The 21,157-nt window shown below is 35.7% G+C and overlaps 1 protein-coding gene and 1 pseudogene across 2 annotated transcripts in view; one reads left to right on the forward strand and one right to left on the reverse strand.

Moving 5' to 3' along the window:
- MMRN1 (multimerin 1) overlaps nucleotides 1–20,800 on the forward strand; it is a 76,952-nt gene extending 56,152 nt beyond the window's left edge. The window contains exons 6-8 of one of the 2 annotated variants that reach the window (XM_028491597.1): nucleotides 3,651–5,639; nucleotides 18,567–18,719; nucleotides 19,943–20,800. In XM_028491597.1, coding sequence (XP_028347398.1) covers nucleotides 3,651–5,639; nucleotides 18,567–18,719; nucleotides 19,943–20,364 — 2,564 coding nt within the window. In that variant the 3' untranslated portion in view covers nucleotides 20,365–20,800. The remainder of the gene's footprint in view (nucleotides 1–3,650; nucleotides 5,640–18,566; nucleotides 18,720–19,942) is intronic. The other variant, XM_007105386.3, reaches the window with a different exon arrangement.
- On the reverse strand, nucleotides 192–2,271 carry LOC102977874 (ras-related protein Rab-5B-like; annotated as a pseudogene).
- Nucleotides 20,801–21,157: the final 357 nt, after the last annotated feature.

Here is a 21,157-nt window from a genome sequence, read left to right on the forward strand (position 1 = left end):
CCAGTGGCAACAGCTGCCTGGTGCTGTTACTGAAGCGTTACAAAGTGCCATGACGGAGCTGTCAAGAGGCAGCCCTTGGGAGCCAGGGCTCAGTGTGCTGTTCCCCTAGGGGCTGTGTGCTGAGCGGCCGGGATGGAGGTTATTTCTCAGCTCTCGTGCTAGCTCCATGCTTGTGTGCTGCTCGCCACCCCTCAGTTGCTACAACACTGGCTCTTGTTCTTGTGCTGGGACTGTCCATGGAGATCCGCACCCCGGCTTCGGCCTGCTGCACCCCCCAGATCCTGGGGTTCACTCTTCGGCAACTTCTTAGCTATTGCCAGGAAGAGGTCGTTGAGGTTCACAGCTGTCTTGGCTGAAGTCTCCATAGACAATAAGCTGTTGTCATCCGCATACGCCTGGGCCTCTTCGTACTCCGCCGTGCGCTTGCTGGCCAGCTCAGCTTTGTTCCCCGCCAGGGCGATAACGATGCTAGGACTGGCCCGTCGCCGTAGTTCCTTTACCCATGTCTTTGCCCGGGCGAAGGTTTCCTGAAATCAGTACTGTCATAAACCACAGTTGCAGCTTGGGCACCTCTGTAGTACCTGGGGGCCAAGCTATGGTATGGCTCCTGCCCCGCTGTGTCCCAGATCTTGACTGTTTTGTCATCTAGACAAACCGACTGGGTGAGGAAGGCCGCTCCAGTGGTGCTCTCCTGGTACTCGTGGAACTGCCCTTTGACAAAACGTAATTCCAGGCTAGACTTCCCCACTGCAGACTCACCCAGCGGGACCAATTTGAACGGGCATATTTTGCTGGCCTGGGGCTGCCCACTGGGCTGGCTGTGCTTCTGCTATAGTCATGGCTAGATTATCAGAGTGGGAAAGGGTAGAGGGAGGGGGGTGCCACAAAGCGGGGGAGGGGGGAGGGGGAGGGGGAGGGGAAGGGGAGGGGAGGGGGAGGGGGGGGGACTTGCAGGCTTCAACAGCCCTGGGGCTCTGTCTCCCCGGTAGGGCCCAAGCCTGTGTCGAACAGACAAACAGCTGCAGCTCAGCCAAACCCTCCTCCCCCTCCTCCTCCTCGCCCTGGGGCGGGGGCCCCAGCCTCCACTGAAGTTTTAAAGCATGAGAGTACCTTCTAATTTTTACTTTGATTGTTTACTTTTTTTCCTAATTAATTTGATCAAGATTCTGTACTGAATTTTACCTATTAGAGTGTTTTCGCCTATTTGCATTCTTTTTCTGACTTTCAGATCAGGTAGTTTTTCCCTTGCTGAAGTTAAAATCTGTTGTTATTGTCCACAATTAATTAATTAATTTAATTACGCTTAAGCTTTATTTTTCCTTGTCAATCTTGAAAAACGTTTTAAGCCAAAATTATGAGGTTATAAATCCTAGGGAAGTCTGATTCCTAACCTTAACTATTTTATTGTGTTTCATCTAGTTGTTTTTGTCATGAGAATTAAAGACAATTTTAACTAACAGGAAATGACTAAATGATCCTGTAGAAAGTGCAATAAAAATAACTTTGCTATTAAATAGTGCCTTACACTCAGTGAAGCTAATATATTCTATTTTAAGTAAAAGAAATCTAATTTTCCAAATTTCATTTTCTGTGTAGCATCTAGAATGTACTCAACGAAGATCTGTTGTATAAATGAGTGACATGTCAAATGCTAAGTAAAATTTAGAAAATAAAAATACTTTAAAACCTTTCTTGGTATGATTATTCATGTTAGTAAATGCAAAAGTTAGGACTGTTTCAGTGTAATTTATCTTAACTGCAGCTATTTAATCTTTTCTAAGCCTTTCCTTAGTACTTTGGTGCTGTGTGTCACTGATTACTATTTCATACTTCACATGCTTTTATTATTTCTTTCTATTACATCCAAGTTGATTTTCACTTACTTATAGTTTTTAGACTTTTAAGTTGATATCAGTTTCCACTAGGCTTAGAAATGTAAAATAAATTTTTGTACTCTGGAAATCCTAGACCCTAAAGATCAATTAAAAACATGCATCTTTAAGGTCTAGGATTTCCAAGGAAATATTTATCCATTCACAGCTTTGTCTTTGTACCACATTAATTAGTATCAAGACCCTCAAGCAATACATCATTCTATTTGGTATAACTGCTCTTTCACAGTATGTTTTATGTAGGTCTCTCAAGAAACTTAAATACTTTTTAAAACTTGCTTACAAAATAGAGACATGTAGAGACTATGTACTTTTATCCTATAATCATCTTTTGTGAATAGACTTCATAGTAGCCATAACTTACTTCACAATACCCCATTGTACAGACCTTCCTGATTAAAATGCTTTGTTGCCTGTATTTTACCTTATAGATATTGGCTACATTGGCTACATGTTTGAATGAATATATCTTCCATTTATATCTGTTTCATTGCCATGTACTATAAATATGCCTCAAGCATGTTTTATTTTTCCCGTTTTCTGTTTTTGTATGTAACAGGTTTGTTTCTATGTTTTTACATGTTTGAATATTTATTTCCTGTTCTAAGTAGTTCTGAATAGTTCAAGACCCTTTTTTTATTTTCCTTTTTTTTTTTTCTAATGCTACGTTTATAACTATCCATAATTCTGGCTCGTGATCAGTCTATTCTTTCTAAAGGGGAGATACTAGTATGTGCTTCATTAGTGGCAAGTTTCCTCTCCTCTTTTTGTTAAGAATTAATCTCATGATATTGTAAATCAACTATATTTCAATAGAAATATTTTAAAAAAGAATTATCAAACTAAAAATAAATAAAATCACCTAAAAAATTAATGTCATATTATGAGAGTCAATGTGTATCTTAAATTTCTGTCATTTGACTTAGTTTTGTGATCCTCAAACCTCTCATTATTTTTATTTTATTGTTATTATGAACTATTGTTGAATCTTGTGATTATTACTTCATATTGTTCCTCCTCTGGGAACCTCATTAAATTTCGTCTCTGCAGTCAATATATTAAATTTTATAAGCTCGAAACAAAAGTTCTGAAACCTAATTACAGTTGACCCTTGATCAACATAGGTTTGAACCTCTTGGGTCCACTTACATAAGCAGACTTTTTTCAATGGTAAATACTACAGTGCTACACAATCCACAGTCGGTTGGTTGAATCTAAGGATGTGGAACTGTGGATTCAGAGGAACCTTGGATATAACGGAGGGCCAGCTATAAATTATATGTGGAGTTTTAGCTGTACAGAGGGTCGGCACTCCAATCCATGCATTGTTCAAGGGTCAACTGTACTAGAAACCTAATAAACAGTCATGAGCTAACATCAGGTATTATTTACTAAGGCAGAAAGCCCCAAACCATTTATTTTTATACAAGATTAAGGCTAGAATCATTGCATACAAGGGTGTATTAACTGAAGTCGGTAGTAGTTCCTTTATGCCTTTGTCCAGAGAACCTTAGTTCTATGATTCTAGCGTGTTCCCGGCAACTGATTTTTTCCCTCTGACTTATCAGTTAAGAGGGTGACCACCTTATATGAACTCTAGTAATTTTTTTAAATTTTCATAAGTAAATGTAGTCAAGAGATATTTTTATTATTTCATGTCATTAATGTTTAGTCTCAAACTTTTATCTTTTTAGAGCTATCTAAAGTCTACATTATTAAAATCATATATCATTTATTGTTTATTATTTCTTTCTCCAGGTCTAAAATCCAAAAGCATTAATGATCTGGTGAAAGATATAGTAAGAGAACAATTTAAAATTTTTCAAAATGACATGCAGGAGACCATAGCGCAGCTCTTCAAGACTGTATCAACTCTCTCAGAGGACCTTGAAAACACCAGACAGATAATTCGACAAGTTAATGAAACTGTGGTTTCAGTAGCAGTCCAGCAAAAGTCTGTTTTAATGCAAGAAAATAGGCCCACTTCGACTGATATACTGGATCTAAAAAATCGCATTGTGAATGTAAGACAAGAAATGACTTTTACATGTGAGAAGCCTATTAAAGAACTAGAAGCAAAGCAGACTCATTTAGAAGGTGCTCTAGAACAGGAGCGCTCAAGGAGCATTCTGTATTATGAATCCCTCAACAAGACCCTTTCTAAAATGAAGGTCGTGCAGGAGCATCTTTTATCAACTGAACAAGTATCAAATCAGAAGAGTGTTCCAGCCGCTGAATCAGTGAGCAATAACGTCACTGAATACATGTCTGCTCTACATGAGACTATAAAGAAGCAGGGTTTGATGCTGCTGCATATGTTCGATGATTTACACACCCAAGACAGCAAGATTAACAATCTCACCCTTGCTTTGGAGATGGAGAAAGAATCTGTCAGGGACGAATGTGAAGACATGTTATCCAAATGCAGAGATGATTTTAAATTTCAAATTAAGGACACAGAAGAGAATTTACAAGTTTTAAACCAAACATTGGTTGAGGTTCTCTTTCCAATGGACAATAAGATGGATAAAATGAATGAGCAACTAAATGATTTGACTTACGATATGGAGATTCTTCAACCCTTGCTCGAGCAGGGAGCATCCTTTAGAGAGACAATGACATATGAGCAACCAAAAGAAGTAGTAGCTACAAAGAGAAAAGTGGAAAAGTTGATTACTGCTGTTAGCAGTCTAAATTTGCTTATCAAAGAACTTACAAAAAGATACAACTTACTTAGAAATGAAGTACAGAGTCGTGGGGATTCTTTAGACAGACGTATCAATGAACATGCCTTAGAAATGGAAGATGGTCTAAATAAGACAATAACTATTATAAATAATGCCATTGACTTCATTCAAGATAACTACATGCTAAAAGAGACTTTAAATACAACAAAGTATAATCCTGAGATCCAACACAAATGTATCCAAAATATGGAAACTATTTTGACATTTATTTCTCAATTCCAACGTCTGAATGATTCTATTGAGATTTTGGTCAATGACAATCAGAGATATAACTTTGTTCTGCAAGTTGCCAAGGCCCTTGCATATATTCCTAAAGATGAAAAACTAAGTCTGTCCAACTTTCAAAAGATTTCTCAAATCATCAATGAAACCAGTTCCCAAGTGATAAAATACCAGCAAAATATGAGTCACTTGGAGGAAAAAATACTCTCAGCCACAAAAATTTCCAAAAATTTTGAAACTCGGTTGCAAGGCATTGAGTCTAAAGTGACCAAGACGCTCGTACCTTATTATGTTTCACTGAAAAAAGGCTTTGTAGCTACAAATGAGAGAGACCAGGCTCTACAACTGCAGGTACTAAATTCCAGATTTAAAGCAATGGAAGCAAAATCCATTCATCTTTCCATTAATTTCTCTTTACTTAACAAGACTCTCTATGAAGCTTTAACAATATGTCATGATGCTTCTACAAGTATATCAGAACTGAATGCTACCATACCCAAGAGGATAAACGGTTCCCTACCAGATATTCAGCTTCTTCAGAAAGGTCTGACAGAATTTGTGGAATCAGTGATTGAAATAAAAACTCAAATTGCCCTATCTAATTTAACTCGGTATATAAATCAATCATTGTTTGGTAGTCTTGCAAATATTGTCAAGTCACAGAAGCAAATAAAACAATTGCTGAAGAAACCCAATACACTTAAGAAACCAACAGTGAATCTGACCACTGTCCTGATGGGCCGGATCCAAAGAAACACAGACAACATTCTACTTCCTGGTAAGCTATTGGTAAAAAATAACTTTTAATCTCTTTTCCTATTTAAGTGGTATTTAGTAGGTCTGTATGGTTTAGCAAGACCATAAGATATAAAGAGCACTTACTTAAACTTGAGTCAATAGTTAAGAAATTCAAAGATCCCTGATATATTATTTGAATCTGATTTTATCCTATATAAAGCAGGCATCAATACAAAACAACTGTTTATAGCGTAAATATTTTTCTACATATTTCTTAACTTTTTTTCTGACAAGACCCCTATAAAACAATCAAGTTTGCCCTTGTAGAACATTTTTCTTTACATGTGTAATTAAAGGAAGCTATCAGACAATGAGCTCCCTGATGAGTAAGACCAGATTGTATCCTATTCATTTTGGTGTTACCTGGCAAAGTGTCAGCATGCAATAGGAACTCAGTGAATATCTGTTGAATGACTGTCTGGCTGAGTGAAGGTACAGTGAGCAGGCATTCAGTTTGGGCAGATCACAGAAGGCCTCGAATGACAAGCTAAGTATCTTAGTCCCTTTGGGCTGCTTTAACAAAACGCCACAGACTGGGTAGCTTAGAAACAACAGAAATTTATTTCTCGACGTTTTAGAGACTGGAAAGTCCAAAATCAGGGTGCCAACATAGTCACATCCTGGTGAGGGCCCTCTTCCTGGTTCACTTGATTCCAGTAATTGCATGCTGTGTCCTCACATGGCAGAAGGGGTGAGGGAGCTCTGGGGGGGTCTCTTTTATAAGAACACTAATCCCATTCATGAGGGCTCCATCCTTATCTCCTAAGCACCTCCAAAGGCCCCACCTCCTAATATCAGCAACTCTGGAAGTTACAATATCAACATATAAATTTGGGGGAGATACATTCAAGGCATGCAGACATGATTTTGTAAAGAGCGGTCTTTGAAAATTTCAAGCAGAGCATTGGGTATGGTGAGAACTGTGTCTCAGAAGCACGAAGCTAGCAGTAGTGTGTAGCATGACTACAAAGAAGAAATCAGAGATACCAGTTAGGACACTATTGCCAAGATCAATGAGAGCCAGATCTTAGGAAGAGGTAGTTGAATCAGAGGAGATGGGTATGAATAGTGTCATGAAAGTAATATCAACAGAAACAGAAAGATTGTGGGAAAATTAATGGTCTAAGAAGCAACAAATCATGATTCTGGTCCTAGTTATTTCCGTATGTTTCTGTGTAGCCTTGAGTAATTCACCTCTCTGGGTCTCGGCTTCTTCCTTTTATGAGATGGGATTGCAATAGGTATTTTTCTGAGCTCATTAGTAGAAATATGTTGCAGACTGGATTGCTGTAAAAAAACATGAGCTTTTCACAGCCTGAATACACAGCACTTGGGAAGGGGAGAGATCTAGAATATTCTGCGGTTTTGCATTTGGAAAATGAGAGGGTAGAAGTACCATTGACAGATGTTGTACACACCAGAGAAGCATACATTTGGGAAGAAAGAGGAATTCAGTGTAGTGCATATAAGCTACTTAATAGTCTCTCTGTATGAAAGAAGCATTTTATTAAGATGTCTGGCATATGAGTAATATTAAATAATCTTTCCACAATGAAAATAATAGCTACGGACTCTTATTAAAAGAAATGACACTGAACCTCTCATATGAGTCTGCTGTTAAAATATACACTCATTTGGATGAATTTTGAATTTTATTGCTTTTTCATTACAAAAGGGTAATCATTATCCTAGCTTAATATGACCCTTCATGTTTAATCTCTGAATGTTCAGATAATATGAAAAATCACAGAATAATACAAAGTTGAGTTGTCTCTTGACTAGTTAAACTATTGTATTTATTTATGACTCCTTCCAAATTAATCTGACCCAGGAGGTCTAATCTTACCATGTGGGATCACAGAACAAATTATTTAGGCTCACATGTTTCCAAGAGAAAAGTAGTATTTCAGTACAAGATGTTCCTACAATAATCATTTTAGGAAAAATATTGAATTGTTCTTTCTCCATACTACTTTAATCCTTGGTCCTCTTGTGGACACTGCAAATGAGTTTCAGTTAAACTCTACAGGATATGTGATCATACACCAGGCAAACTGTGTCATTTTTTTTTCCTTAAACCAAAAAATACCCATATCTATACAGTAAGTATAAATTTAAATAGCTTCAAAATTAATTGAGTTAAGAGACTCAATAGAACATAAGAATTAATAAACCTTTAGAGTATAAAGAATGCATGTTAGGAGCTTATAAAAATTGCTTTGAGATATTTATATCAAGTTAACTCAATATTGGGCTTTATGGGCTAATAATTAACTTAGTACTGATTCTCTTTTTTTAATGATGCCTTGATATAAGTGTTTCTTGATCCTTTATTTACTGTAAGTAGAATTTTTATAGGCCTCAAGTTAATAATTAATCAAAAGTTATTTATTTCATCTTTGTAAAGATAACCCACAGTGATGTCAGGGCAATAAAGGTATATTGGCCTAATTTCATAAGTGGGGCAGATATTCACTGTACGCAGGATCAGCAACAAAAATGTGTGAGGCCCTTTCAAGTGGATGCATAGATATGCGTGCTCATTAAGCCGGCTCTGCTTCTATGGGTCGTAAAACTGATGGTATTCATTGAACAGCTAAGCAGGTAAAGTCTATGCAAGGTAATGAACCAGTGGACTCAGGCTAAATTCTCCTCTAAGAATAAACCAATTGCAAAATAAACTACTTCCTTTGATACCAACTGTGAGACACACTGACACACTAGTTAAATTTGGCTGTGTTTCTTTTGACCTTTGCTATGATACTGTAAATACTGTCTAGCCACATTACTCCCCTACCTAACACCAGAAGGTAATTTATCACGATTTTACAAATCTCACAATAATATTATTCAGATCATAGCCACTATCATTTGCAGAATAAATGCAGTTTGTAGAAAGAAAAACCACAGAAACATACTTTTTAAAATTTAATCTTTTTTTTCTTTTTTTAAATTGAAGTATAGTCGATTTATAATATAGTGTTAGTTTCAAGTGTACAGCACAGTGATTCAGTTATACGGTTATACATATATGTTGCTTTTTAGATTCTTTTTCCTTATAGGTTATTACAAAACGTTGAGTATAGTTCCTTGTGCTATACAGTAGGTCCTTGTTGTTTGTCTGTTTTATATAGAGTAGTGTGTATATGTTAATCCCAAACTCCTCATTTAACCTTCCTCCCTCCCCCTTTCCCCTTTGGTCACCGTAAGTTTGTTTTCTATGTCTGTGAGTCTCTTTCTGTTTAATCTTAATTTTAATAACTGATAACCTCTTTTGAAGCCTAATAATAGTAATACTATAATGATGTAATATTAGATACCATTTATTAACACATACTACATCCCAGGCACTGTACAAATTATACTACATATGTTCTTTCATTTAACATCTATGAGGTAGCTATCATTATTCTTATTTTGAAGGTGAGTAAACTAACCCTCAGAGAGATGAACTAAGCTATCCTGCCTAAGGTCATGCAACTAGTAAGTGATGGAGCCTGACTCCTGGTCTGTTGGACTCAGGGCTCTGCTCAGCTACTGTACTGAAGTAGATTGTGAAGTCTATTCACCTGCCTTTCTCTTCCTTCTGCTTATGTTTGATGAATCATACTATCTCAGTGTCTGGCCATATCTGAATATTCCGTATGGCCAGAGTCGATATTCCCAGGGAGTTTGCTTTCTTGAGGATCCAAATACGACCACTTGTTTCTGCATTGACCAGAAGGAAGTAAAATGGCTACGTTTCAGTTTAGCTTTTCTGTGTTAATGGCCAGTGGGCAGTTGTCATTGAAAGCTGGCATCAGTTGTTCACCATATCTCCTTTGAGCTGATGCAGTAGGAGGTAACTTTCCGAGTTCTCTTCCATATCCCTTTCTTCTGGGCCATTCCCACATTCAGTTATGCTAATTATGATTCCTCTCAGGCCAATGCTGATAAACTGTTCTGGTTGAGTCCCTAAATATTTGATTTGTTTCTAAACAACCGTCCCGTAGACACCAAGAGGATTTTATTTCCTCTTTGAAGATTTGCTTGTGGAGCAATTGGCAGATTTGTCCCTGCAGAGCGGGTTTGGCTGCTTGCGGTGCAAGAGGAGCTGAATCCTGAATTGAATTGTGGTAACAATGTCAGCAGCATGGCTGAGGATGCGTCTTCTGCTTGTGAGACCATTGACTTTTTATTTTAACCGTTCCTCCAGTATTTACCAAGTATATTTAACTCTCCTTAATAAACCTCTTTTATTGATCACTGTCACTTTAACTACTCTTCTTAAGAAAGACTACATTCTGTAACAGATTTGGCAGTATACCAAATACAACTTTTTAAATGATCATTTCTGTGAATACGAGCAATTTAAAAGAAAAAATAAGAACCTAGTGAATATTTGACTGTCTTACATCACTTTAAAACCCTTTCTAAGTTTTGTGACGCAGCCTAGAGGCAGTTGTGATGACTAAGAAGCACTGAACTTGGAATCAGGAAAACAAAGTTTGAGTCCTGCCTAGCAATGTGTTTATTTGTAAAAGTCATTTATTTTTCTAAAACTTACTTTCCTCATTTATAAAATTAGAATAACATATCTACCTTACAAAGTTTGAGAATCAAAGAAATCAACTTTCATACGGTGTATTATTGAGGTTGTTATGACTATATGATACAATTTTCTCAGCTATATTCAATGTTTATATTTTATTTTCTCTAAAATTTTCACTTAATATTTGATACGTAATTATTTCCATGTAGCAACATAATTTAAATGCTCATGGTATTCCATTGTTCCATCTTTAATTTATGTCACTGTGTTTTAAACTCAGCACATGTTGATAAATGAGCTTATGCTTACCACATAATAAATCAAAAAGAACAGGATTAAAAATATAAAGGCTTAAATGTATAAAAATGCATGGGTTGACAAGCACTAAAAAATATCCACAGAAGTTTTAATAAGAGTTTTTTCCAAGGTATTTCAGCTCTTTATATGCTTTTCCATATCATAAAAAATAAACATTCTCACATATACCTCAGGATAAGTTGACTTCTATACAAAATATTGAATATAAGCTAATTAAATTTTGAAGGATAGCTACTTGAATTGAGTTTACGATGTGTTTTGTAAGGTATCCAAAACGACACACAAGCTTGCTATGCTAGAAGCGTTCGTGGGACTCAGCATTTAGTTATACACACAGCTAAGGATTATTATAGTGAAATAATAGATGATGGGATCAGCAAGGGGAAAGACCCAGGCAGAGTCTGGAGAAATCCATGCACAGGCTTTCTTATGCTCTCTCCCTCCCATGAGGGGGTGTCCTTCTATGTGTTCTATTTTCCAGTCACCAAAAAATGCAGTCACATGTATGTAATTTTTCTGCCCAGAGAAGGCCATCAGATATTAAGCTCTCAAGGGTTTTATTGGGGCTCACACTGCTGTAACAACGTACCATAGATAAGGTGGCTTATAGTCAAGAGAAATTCACTTCTCACAGTTTTGAGATCAGGCCGGCATGGTCAGGTTCTGATGAGAGCCCTCTTCTGCATTGCAGACTGTCAACTTCTTGTTTTATTCTCACATGGCAGAAAGGGAAGGAGCGAGAGAGTTCTCTGGGGTCCCTTTTAAAAGGGCACTAATCCTATTCATGAAGGCGCCACCCTAAATACCTAAATGACCTAAATACCTCCCACAGGCCCCACCTCCTAGTACCATCACCTGGGGAGTTAGGAATTCCACCTCAGTTTGTGCGGGACACAAACATTCACTCCATAATAGGGCTGGTCACGTAGGCACCCTCTGTTGAGCACATACCAAAACTCCATACTCTAAAAGGAAAGGAGACGTTCAGCATAAACCATATAGCTTGTCCGAAGAGTCAGGCACTGCAAAAGACACTTTTTAAATAGTTAGAGAATAGAGACAAGCCAAGTTCCCAGGCATAGATCAAGGGAAAATCCTTGCAAGTCAGCCTTTCTAAAGGCAGCAGTCTCAGGCCTGCTATATCGACTCTTTTCTGCTCATGATATTGAAGATATTCTTTGTGTCAGAGTTGGTTAGCAAACCTGTCTTCTGGGGACAGCCTCCCCAGTTTGTGTCAATAAAGCATATCAGTATTGAAAAGAATATTAAATGAACTAGTTTTTGTTCATTGTTCCCTGGGAGAAGAAAAGACTCCCCTAGCTTTCCAGAGGATGCCCCTTTGTAAGGAAGGATGACAGTTGAAGAGAGGATGCTGACAAAGTTGACAATCCTTTCCTGCTTCATGTCTTGCAATAAAGTGACCGTGGTACCTAAGGTGAACAGTCAGAAACTCATGCATTTCACACTCACATCTGAACCAAAATTTATGACACATGGTCTGACAATAAAAAGGAAATGGGACAGGATACCAGGTTCCATTTACATAGTCACTGCATATGCTGGGCTTCGTTTTCTAACAAGAATCACAGGAGCTAGTTCTCAACAATAGACTGTTTCTTTGACACCAAATTTGATTATTAACTGGTCTGTAATTAAATACACTGAATAGATGTCTTTCCACCAGTCCCTGACAACACTATAAGTTCAAAATTACACATGATAGTATTATTTTGTGCTGTATTGATTATCAAACATGAAAAAGAATGTGCTGGGATTATTAAATCACAGATTGTGACCATGTGGCACAGCAGTCTGAGTGGACATGATACTCGCATCTTGACAAAACAATTGCAGCATAAAAAAATAGCTCTGCCGTATATTAACTGCGTATGAAATTTGAAAAACATACCCTAAAAGTTGTAATTGCCAGTTTTACCATACACAGCCTCAAAGTGGATCTGAATGGAAATAATAAGTATTTTATTATAAATTTAATTTGAATTATTAAATCTGTTTATTTTGAATATCATTGTTTTAGGGGAAAATATCCCATGGCACTTTGTTGACACTATGGATTAATGAAAACTCAAGTCTCTTCACCTCTCGAACAAATTACCAGAAAAATTATTACACAGTGTTTGGACAGCTAAAGAAATCAGGGGAAAGAAAGTTATCGTGTGTCACTGTGCCAGAGTCATATAGGAATTAAAATACACATCTAACTTTTACAAAAAAGGAAATCAATTTTTATAGTTAATCAACAGTCCTTTAAGAACTCTTTTCTAGGCTTTATAATCCTAAGCAAGCGTTAAATTTAAGAATTTTCATGGATATTTAGATTCGAGAGGCATCAGCACAAATATTGTGCCAATAAAATCAGGTATTGTTATAGATGCTTTGGATACATCATAACATTTTTAAAAATTTCTATCTTCTTGGAGTTTACACTCTAGCAGGGATAGAGAAAAAAACATAAGTAAAAATGTAAATTACATAGTATGTTAAAAGGTGATAAATATTATGCATAAAAGAAAAAGCAGAGAAAGGTAGAGAAGCAGAGTTTTGTGGGATATGCTGAGTGTGTTGGGAGCCAAGTGCAGTATTACTAAATAAGATGGTGGGAAAGGCTTCAACTGTGGGAAAAATAGTGAATTCTGCAGGCAACTGGGTATATAATGGAAACTTTGTTATTTTGTTGTAACAAAAGTTGACAGTGGAAGGTGTACCTATAGAGTAATGTGATATTTGGTTGTTATGTTTTATGTTTTAAAATTTTTCCATGTGCTTTTGAACACTATGTTGTTATAAAGCTGTTTTGAATGTGAAAGAAAAGAAACATGCCACAGCATATACTAAGCACTAAATGAATGTTATAGGAGTTCATTATCATACGAGTTTCGTGTCTTATTGAGAACTGGATGTTTGGGCAAATCTCATGGAATAGGTAGCTTTGGGCTGAGCATTTATTCAATCAACCGTTTACACACTGTGTTGAGTATAATATGTTTAAATTCATCCTGTTGGTAACAATTAAAAATTTTTGAGCAGGAGTATGCCGTCACCTTGTACGTGCATTACTAAGATTTATTTTGAGTTCTTCCACAGATCAGTTAGAAAATCATTACAGCAGCCCTGGCTTGAATAGATTAAGACTTCAAATAGTGATAGAGAAAGGAACAAAATGGAAACTAGGAATGTTAGTTAAAAGTGAATATATATTTAGTAGAAAACAGCTAATTGAAAATACAAACTCTTAGAATAAAGAATAACACCAAAGTTTAAACAAAGCATCAGTGATGGGAAGTTGGTCATTCCATTAATGGAAATAGGAAGGTTAAAGAGGAAGTACAGTTGTACACAGGAAGAGAAGTTTATTCTGTGATACATGAGATTAAAGATCTCTTATCCCTATGGAAATGTCCAGAAGTCATTTACAAATGTAGGTCTGGAACCAAAAGAGGGTTTGTAGATAAAAAGTGGAAATTATTGCACAGAGGTGATATTTGAGGGCAAAGAAGTGAATTAGGTAGCTAGAGAAAAAGAAGAGAACTGAAGACAGAAACATGGAGATTTCCTTGATTTCAAGAGAGCACGGGGGTTGGGGGAGGAGTAATCAGAACCATCAGAACAAGGAAAGTGCGTGATTCTCTGAACTCAAAGTCATTAAGGAAAAGAAAAAGACATAGTGATGTAGGAGACCTGTGCAAACAAAATAATAGGCGTAAAAATATTGGGGAGAGGTTTGTTTTTTTATGGTATAATTTACATAGAGTTCAATTCACTGATTTTGATGTGCAGTCTATGAATTCTGACAGATGTGTAGTCATGCAATCACCACAACAATGAAGATGAAGAACAGTTCCATCACCCCCCAAAATTCTCTTATGTAGCTCTGTAGTCAAACCCTACCTCCATTCCCAGCCACTGGCAATCAGTGATCTGTTTTCTTCCCTTACCCTTTTATCTTTTCCAGAGTATCTTTTAAATGAAATCATACACTGTGTGTAAGCTTTGAGTCTGGCTTCTTTCACTTAGTATACTATGTTTGAGATCCATCCATGTTGTTGCATGTATTCCTCTTCATTACCAAGTAGTAGTCCATTGTACGGCTGTACTACAGTTTGTTTACCCATTTAGTAGTTGAAGGATATGTTGGCTGTTTTCAGTTTGAGGTGATTCTGAATAAAGCTGCTATAAACATTCACATAAAGGTTTTTGTGTACACATATGTTTTCATTTCTCTTGAGTTAATATGTACCAGTAGCACAGCTTGGTTGTAAGATAAGTACAGTTTTCACTTTATAAGGACAGGCCAATCACTTGCTATTTCCATGAGTCATGTATGAGAATTCTAATTGCTCCACAACCTTGTTAGCACTTGTCACTGTCAATTTTATTTTACCATTTTAATAAGTGTGTTACTGTATCTAATTGTGATTTTATTTTGCATTTTCCTAATGACTAACATTGTTGAGCATATTTCAATATATTTGCCATTGTTAATACTTCTTTTGATTATGAAAAAAGGCAAAAGAGATGATAATATCAAATAAAAAACATTAGATTTTCTGGGTCATGGCTTAAGATAAATGAAAATAGTTTAATGACACGGGTTATAGTAAATCATCTGGGACAGGGCTACTTCATTTGGTAAAGATTGCTGATATGATTAAATGAGCTTTAAATTATATTTGAAAGGTTGAGAAAAAAGATCCCAGAAACAATAACAAGAACAACAGATGCGATTTAAAAAGAACAAAAATTAAAACTGACAATTGAAGGAAAAGTAGTAAAGATGGTTGGAAACAATATTTCCATCTGTCTGTACACCAATGAACAGAATATGAATGATTAGAGCAATGAATTTGAAAATTTAATATAAACAACTGTTCACATTTCTAGAAGTTGTTGAAAAGGGACATATGAAGTATTTTTAGAGCAATGGAAGGATAAGTAGTATTTGGTAGGTATAATTTTGATAAATGATGCAACAGAATAGCATTGAAAATTAATGTAGCCATTGGTATGAGGGTGAAAACATGTTAGAGAGCATTGGCATCAGGATGAAAGATAAAGAAAAGTTCTAATGTTGTGTGGATACAGTATCTAGAGCAGATTCTGGCCGATTTGTATAATGTTTTCCTCTGTGTATGACAAAACTCACCCAGAGGCAGTGATGGGTCTCCTCACTAACCTGTTGCAAACTCCATTCTGCCCAAGGCAGGGATCAGAGTTATCTGCCCTCTACAACGTTACTGTTTAGATGAAGAAATAAAAAAATAAAATACTGATGCTAAAATAGAACTAAGCTTTACAAATTTAAAAATAATTTAAATAAGTAATTAAGAAAAGTAAAACATTATGTTATGTAAAACATATTAGCTATGACATGTTAGGGGTACTATAAATAAAAATAGAAGACATCAATATAAAGTGCCCTTTCATTTTATTCATCAAATACCTATTGAATAAGTGCTGAATGAGCGCCAAGAAAGGTTGAGTGGACAGAGTGGTAAATTCAACACAATCCCTCTTCTCACGGAGTTCAGACATTAAGCAAGTAATTAAAATAAAGAGGGCTTCCCTGGTGGCGCAGTGGTTGAGAGTCCGCCTGCCGATGCAGGGGACGCGGGTTCGCGCCCCGGCCCGGGAGGATCCCACATGCCACGGAGCGTCTGGGCCTGTGAGCCATGGCCGCTGAGCCTGCACGTCCGGAGCCTGTGCTCCGCAACGGGAGAGGCCACAGCAGTGAGAGGCCCACGTACCGCAAAAAAAAAAAAAAAAAAAAAAAAAAAGACAATTTAGCACTTCTATATGTCAGGCACTGTGCTAGTCAATAGTGACACAAAGTTTAAGAAATGGAGGACCTGAGCCCTCACCTCACAAAAGCCCACACTCATTGGAAGTAAGGACAAGTGAGCAATTACAGTAGGGTATGATAAATTCAACAGAACTTCAGAGCATCAGACAACAAATAAGAGAATTCATACAATTAATTCTATCAAAAGGGATGAGGAAAGATGTCAAAAAGAAAATGATGCTTTATTGGAGTCTGATTTTTGCTGTTAATTCAAGAAGAAATTGCCTATTGACCACAAATATGTACAGGAACTTATTATAAAGGTATCTAACCATTTTTTAAGTATTTTAGTAATAAAGTAAAAAAATATGAGTCAGATGATATACAAAAGTAGATTTGTAGCTGGTTGTATAATGAAATACAAATAGTTTCAACTGACAAATCAGTGCCAACCAATCTTTGGTTGTATGTTATAAGGCTCTGTACTTGACACTGATCCATTAAATATGTTTCTCAAAATGGGAATACAGTCAATATTTTATCATAACTTTAAATGGAGTATAGTTTGTTAAAATATTGCATCATTATATTGTACACCTGAAACTAATAACATAACACTGTAAATCAACTACACTTCAAAAAAAATTTTTTAATTCTAATTATACAGGCATGCAGTTTGGTCACATTTTATATGAATTAGAATTATTAAATATGAGGTAGAATTATTTAAAACATTTATAGATCTCACTCTTGAGACAAATGTTAAAACAAATAACCCTAAATTTAAAAATCATCAGTGACCATGATTTGAAATGAGTGAATTGTAAACTGTTTACACTATTTCCACAAGGTGGAGCCATAGGGGTAACTGTGGCTAGTAATGTATTCTTCCAACCTTTTCTCTCCACATAATTATGAATTATGTTTATAACCATATTCACAATTTGAGGCTTCCTAAATAACTGAAATTATTCTATATCTAATAAGTGAACTGAAACTTGCCGTCTTCAGCAAATCAAACATAGTGGGGATTTATCCCACTCTTTTACTGCTGTCTAATATTCCTTGATGAAAAGATACTATAATTCATTTAATAAGTCCCTCATCAGTGGTCATGTAGGTGTCCTACAATTTTTCACTAGTGCAAGTAATATCATAAAGAATTTTCTTGAATAATTATCTTTGTATACATATGCAAGGGTATCTGGAATATATATTCTGGCCAGGAGAAATTTCTGGCTCCAAAGCAAATGAACCTTTTTAATTCTGTCAAATATGGTCAAATTGTCCTATTCGAAGGTTCCAACAATATAAGCTCTAACCAACATTGTATGAGAATGCCCATTTTCCTTCATATTGCATGATTATTTTTAAATGTTGCCACCTGATGAAATGCTGTTGGTGGTAATTTGTTATTCCTTAATTAGTAGTGAGGTTGAATAAGTTTTGAAAATTTTAATGAGCTTTTGTAGTTTTTGTTCAATGATTTTCCAGTTCATATTATTTGCCCACTTTTCACTATTTTTACAGGGTTACATACTTTTTCTTTTGGATTAGTCAGAACTTTTCATTTGCTATAATTAGTCATTAGATTGTTGTAGCTGTTAAAAAAATAGTTTCTCTTAATCTGGCACTTTGAAATTCAATAATGGGTGGTTTTCATTGCAAATGAGTTTTAATTCTTAGGTGGTCAAATGTCAGGATTTTTCTTTTATGGCCTCTGGGTTTTATTTATTTTGTTTGTGTTGAAAGAGCTTTCCAAAATTTTAAAGCTCAACAAAGATATTCCTTTTATTTGATTGTAATGCAATCATATATGTTTTTTTCACATTTAGTACTTTTGCACACATGGAATTTATAGTTTTATGGATATCCAATTAGCTCAGCACCATTTATTGAATAGACTTTTTTTTTCTCCAATGCTTTGAAATATTACTTTTGTCATGTACTGGTTCCAAATACACATGATTGTGTGTCCAGACAGTCTATCTGTTCTACAGTTGACCAAAATCTTAATATTTGTCACACATAAATGCAGTGAATCACAGAATTAGTCCCACTTCCAAAAAGTGGGAAAGGGCTTCAGAAGAAGCAGCTCAGGTAGTTCAGAGATTTGCATGAAGTCCCATGATTACATTGGTGGGTGTCCTGAGCCTGGGAATGCATTTTCCTTATTTCTAATTCTGCTGCAAACTATGATTTGAGATCAACAGGAAAATAGGTCACTTTTACCCTCTTTTACCTTGATTCTTTTTCAGTAACAGAGGAGCATTCAGACTGTAGTAGATCCCCTTGCCAGAATGGGGGCACATGTATAAATGGAAGAACTAGCTTTACCTGTGCTTGCCGACATCCTTTTACTGGTGACAACTGTACTGTCAAGGTGGTGGAAGAAAATGCTTTGGCTCCAGGTAAGAAAGTACACGTGTCCTTGGATTTGCTCAAGGTCATAAAAACATTTTTTGAACTGTTTACGAATGACTGTTTAGACCTGCTTAATCTGGACTCACTTGAGGATTAATTCCTTTTACTTCTCAAATTAACTGAATAACATACATGATTTTGTCAGGTAAACTCATTGATATACACTAGTTGAAATTTTCAATATTGGTATAATAGAGGCAGTTTATTGAAAATCCCCCCCCACTTATTCTTTTCCTAGTGCATCTTAAAAGAAAATACATATACATATGTATATATATGTCGAACTAGTATAAACTTTTTCTCCTCAAACAAGTTGTTAAAGAATACATCTTTGATTCATATCAGATCTAATCCTTTAAATGAAGCCATAATAAGTGAATAGCAGTATGTCTTCTATGAAGGTCAAGTTCATAGTGTCATTTTGACTGGCTAAGGGCTGTTAGAACATGCTCAGATGTATTGAGTAGAACAAGATGCCTTTTTGCCCATTTACTGTCGTAAGTATTGGTTGCTATAGATTTACTTCCAGAGTGTACCATTTTTGATTTTTATACAAGAAAATGTGTGCAGGGCTTAAAATATATTCTCTTTAAAATGACAGCAAAAAATATGTTGCAGATCAGGCTTTTCTTAATAGTGCGCTGCATAATAAAGAGTAAATTTTTTAGTCTGTTTTTAAATCTCAGCCTTTGTAAGTACATTTGGCATTAATTACATAGAAGATTGCTTTTGTCTACTTCTCGATAGTGCATACAATTTCACTGGGTTTCTGTTTTAGCCTCTAGAAACTGTTTGACAAGGTGCTGGAAAAATTGTTTCTGAATCATGTCAGCTTTAATTCCTGCAAGAGGCTTTAAAACATTCTGACATACCATAATAATCATAGAGTGCTTTGAATTCCTTCATCTCTGGAGAGATCAAAGCAACATGCAAATTAATCTTTGAGGCATTTCTATGAGGAAGGTATTGAGTGTTACTACCATTCTATCCTGATCTAAATGGAGAAACAGTCTCAGAGAGGCTAGGCAATTTTGGGTAGTTCAGGCAAGAAAAGGGGCAAACACCCAGACACATATGCCCTTGTTAAGTCTGATGAATGACCTTTTTTCTTCTACTAACACTTTTTGTAACCGAGATAAAATGATAAAGATATAAACGGAACAAGATCAAGATATGAAAATTAACTCTTTCCATTTTTTTCCGCTAACAGATTTTTCAAAAGGATCTTACAGATATGCACCGATGGTGGCATTTTTTGCATCTCATACATATGGAATGACTAAACCTGGTCCTATCTTATTTAATAACTTGGATGTCAACTATGGAGCCTCATATACTCCAAGAACTGGAAAATTCAGAATCCCCTATCTTGGGGTGTATGTTTTTAAGTATACCATTGAGTCATTTAGTGCTCATATCTCTGGATTTTTAGTGGTTGATGGAGTAGACAAGCTTGCATTTGAGTCTGAAAGTATTAACAGTGAGATATGCTGTGATAGGGTTTTGACTGGGGATGCCTTATTAGAATTAAATTATGGGCAGGAAGTGTGGTTGCACCTTGTAAAAGGAACAATTCCAGCCAAATTTCCCCCTGCTACTACATTTAGTGGTTACTTATTATACCGTACATAAATTAGTGTGAAAGACAGACTGTCACCTTTACTGAGAAGCAGCCAGTGTTTTTATTTATCTTTGCATGCACATTTGCTCTGTTTTGGGTTTTTCCACATGAATGAAAACCAACTTCTTTTTAAAATCTCAGTAAGGCTGCAAGTTTGTTTATTTCATAAAATTATTTGAATATCTTTTAGACAACCTGTATATGGAGTTCTTGCTCCTAAGGAGATTTAGCGGCATGGAAAACAAAGTGCATTTGTTAGCATAACCATTCCTATTTTTGTCTTTTCACGTTAAGGCATTTCAGTGTAAAAGGAATATTATAAAATGACAATCACTCAATATTGCCAGTCACAGTAGTCTTTTCAACAGAACATTTAACTTTTGTTATTCCCTGTGTACATAAATATATAACATATGTTTCTTAAATTCACAAATTCAAATAAAGTACTCAAAGACCAAGTTTCTTTTAACTTTGATTTTTATTCTTTACTGTTGAGTTGATTAATTTTACATATTAAAATTTTCATTTGTAATGAGAATTTTTAAAGCTGAATTAGAAACTTAAAATATGCTTAACTATTGTTCCCTTCCTAAACTATATTCAATATCCTGGGATCAACCATAATGAAAAATTTGAAAAAAGAATATATATATGTATTACTGAATCACTTTGTTGTACTCCAGAAACTAACACAACATTGTAAATCAACTATACTTCAATAAAATTTTTAAAAAAAACTATTGTTCCCTTCCTATAATTAGAAAATAAAGTAGTACTTGACACATTTGAACAACTTACACCCAA

Source organism: Physeter macrocephalus, chromosome 7 (genome assembly GCF_002837175.3).
Source record: "Physeter macrocephalus isolate SW-GA chromosome 7, ASM283717v5, whole genome shotgun sequence".
NCBI classification, from domain to species: Eukaryota; Metazoa; Chordata; class Mammalia; order Artiodactyla; family Physeteridae; genus Physeter; species Physeter macrocephalus.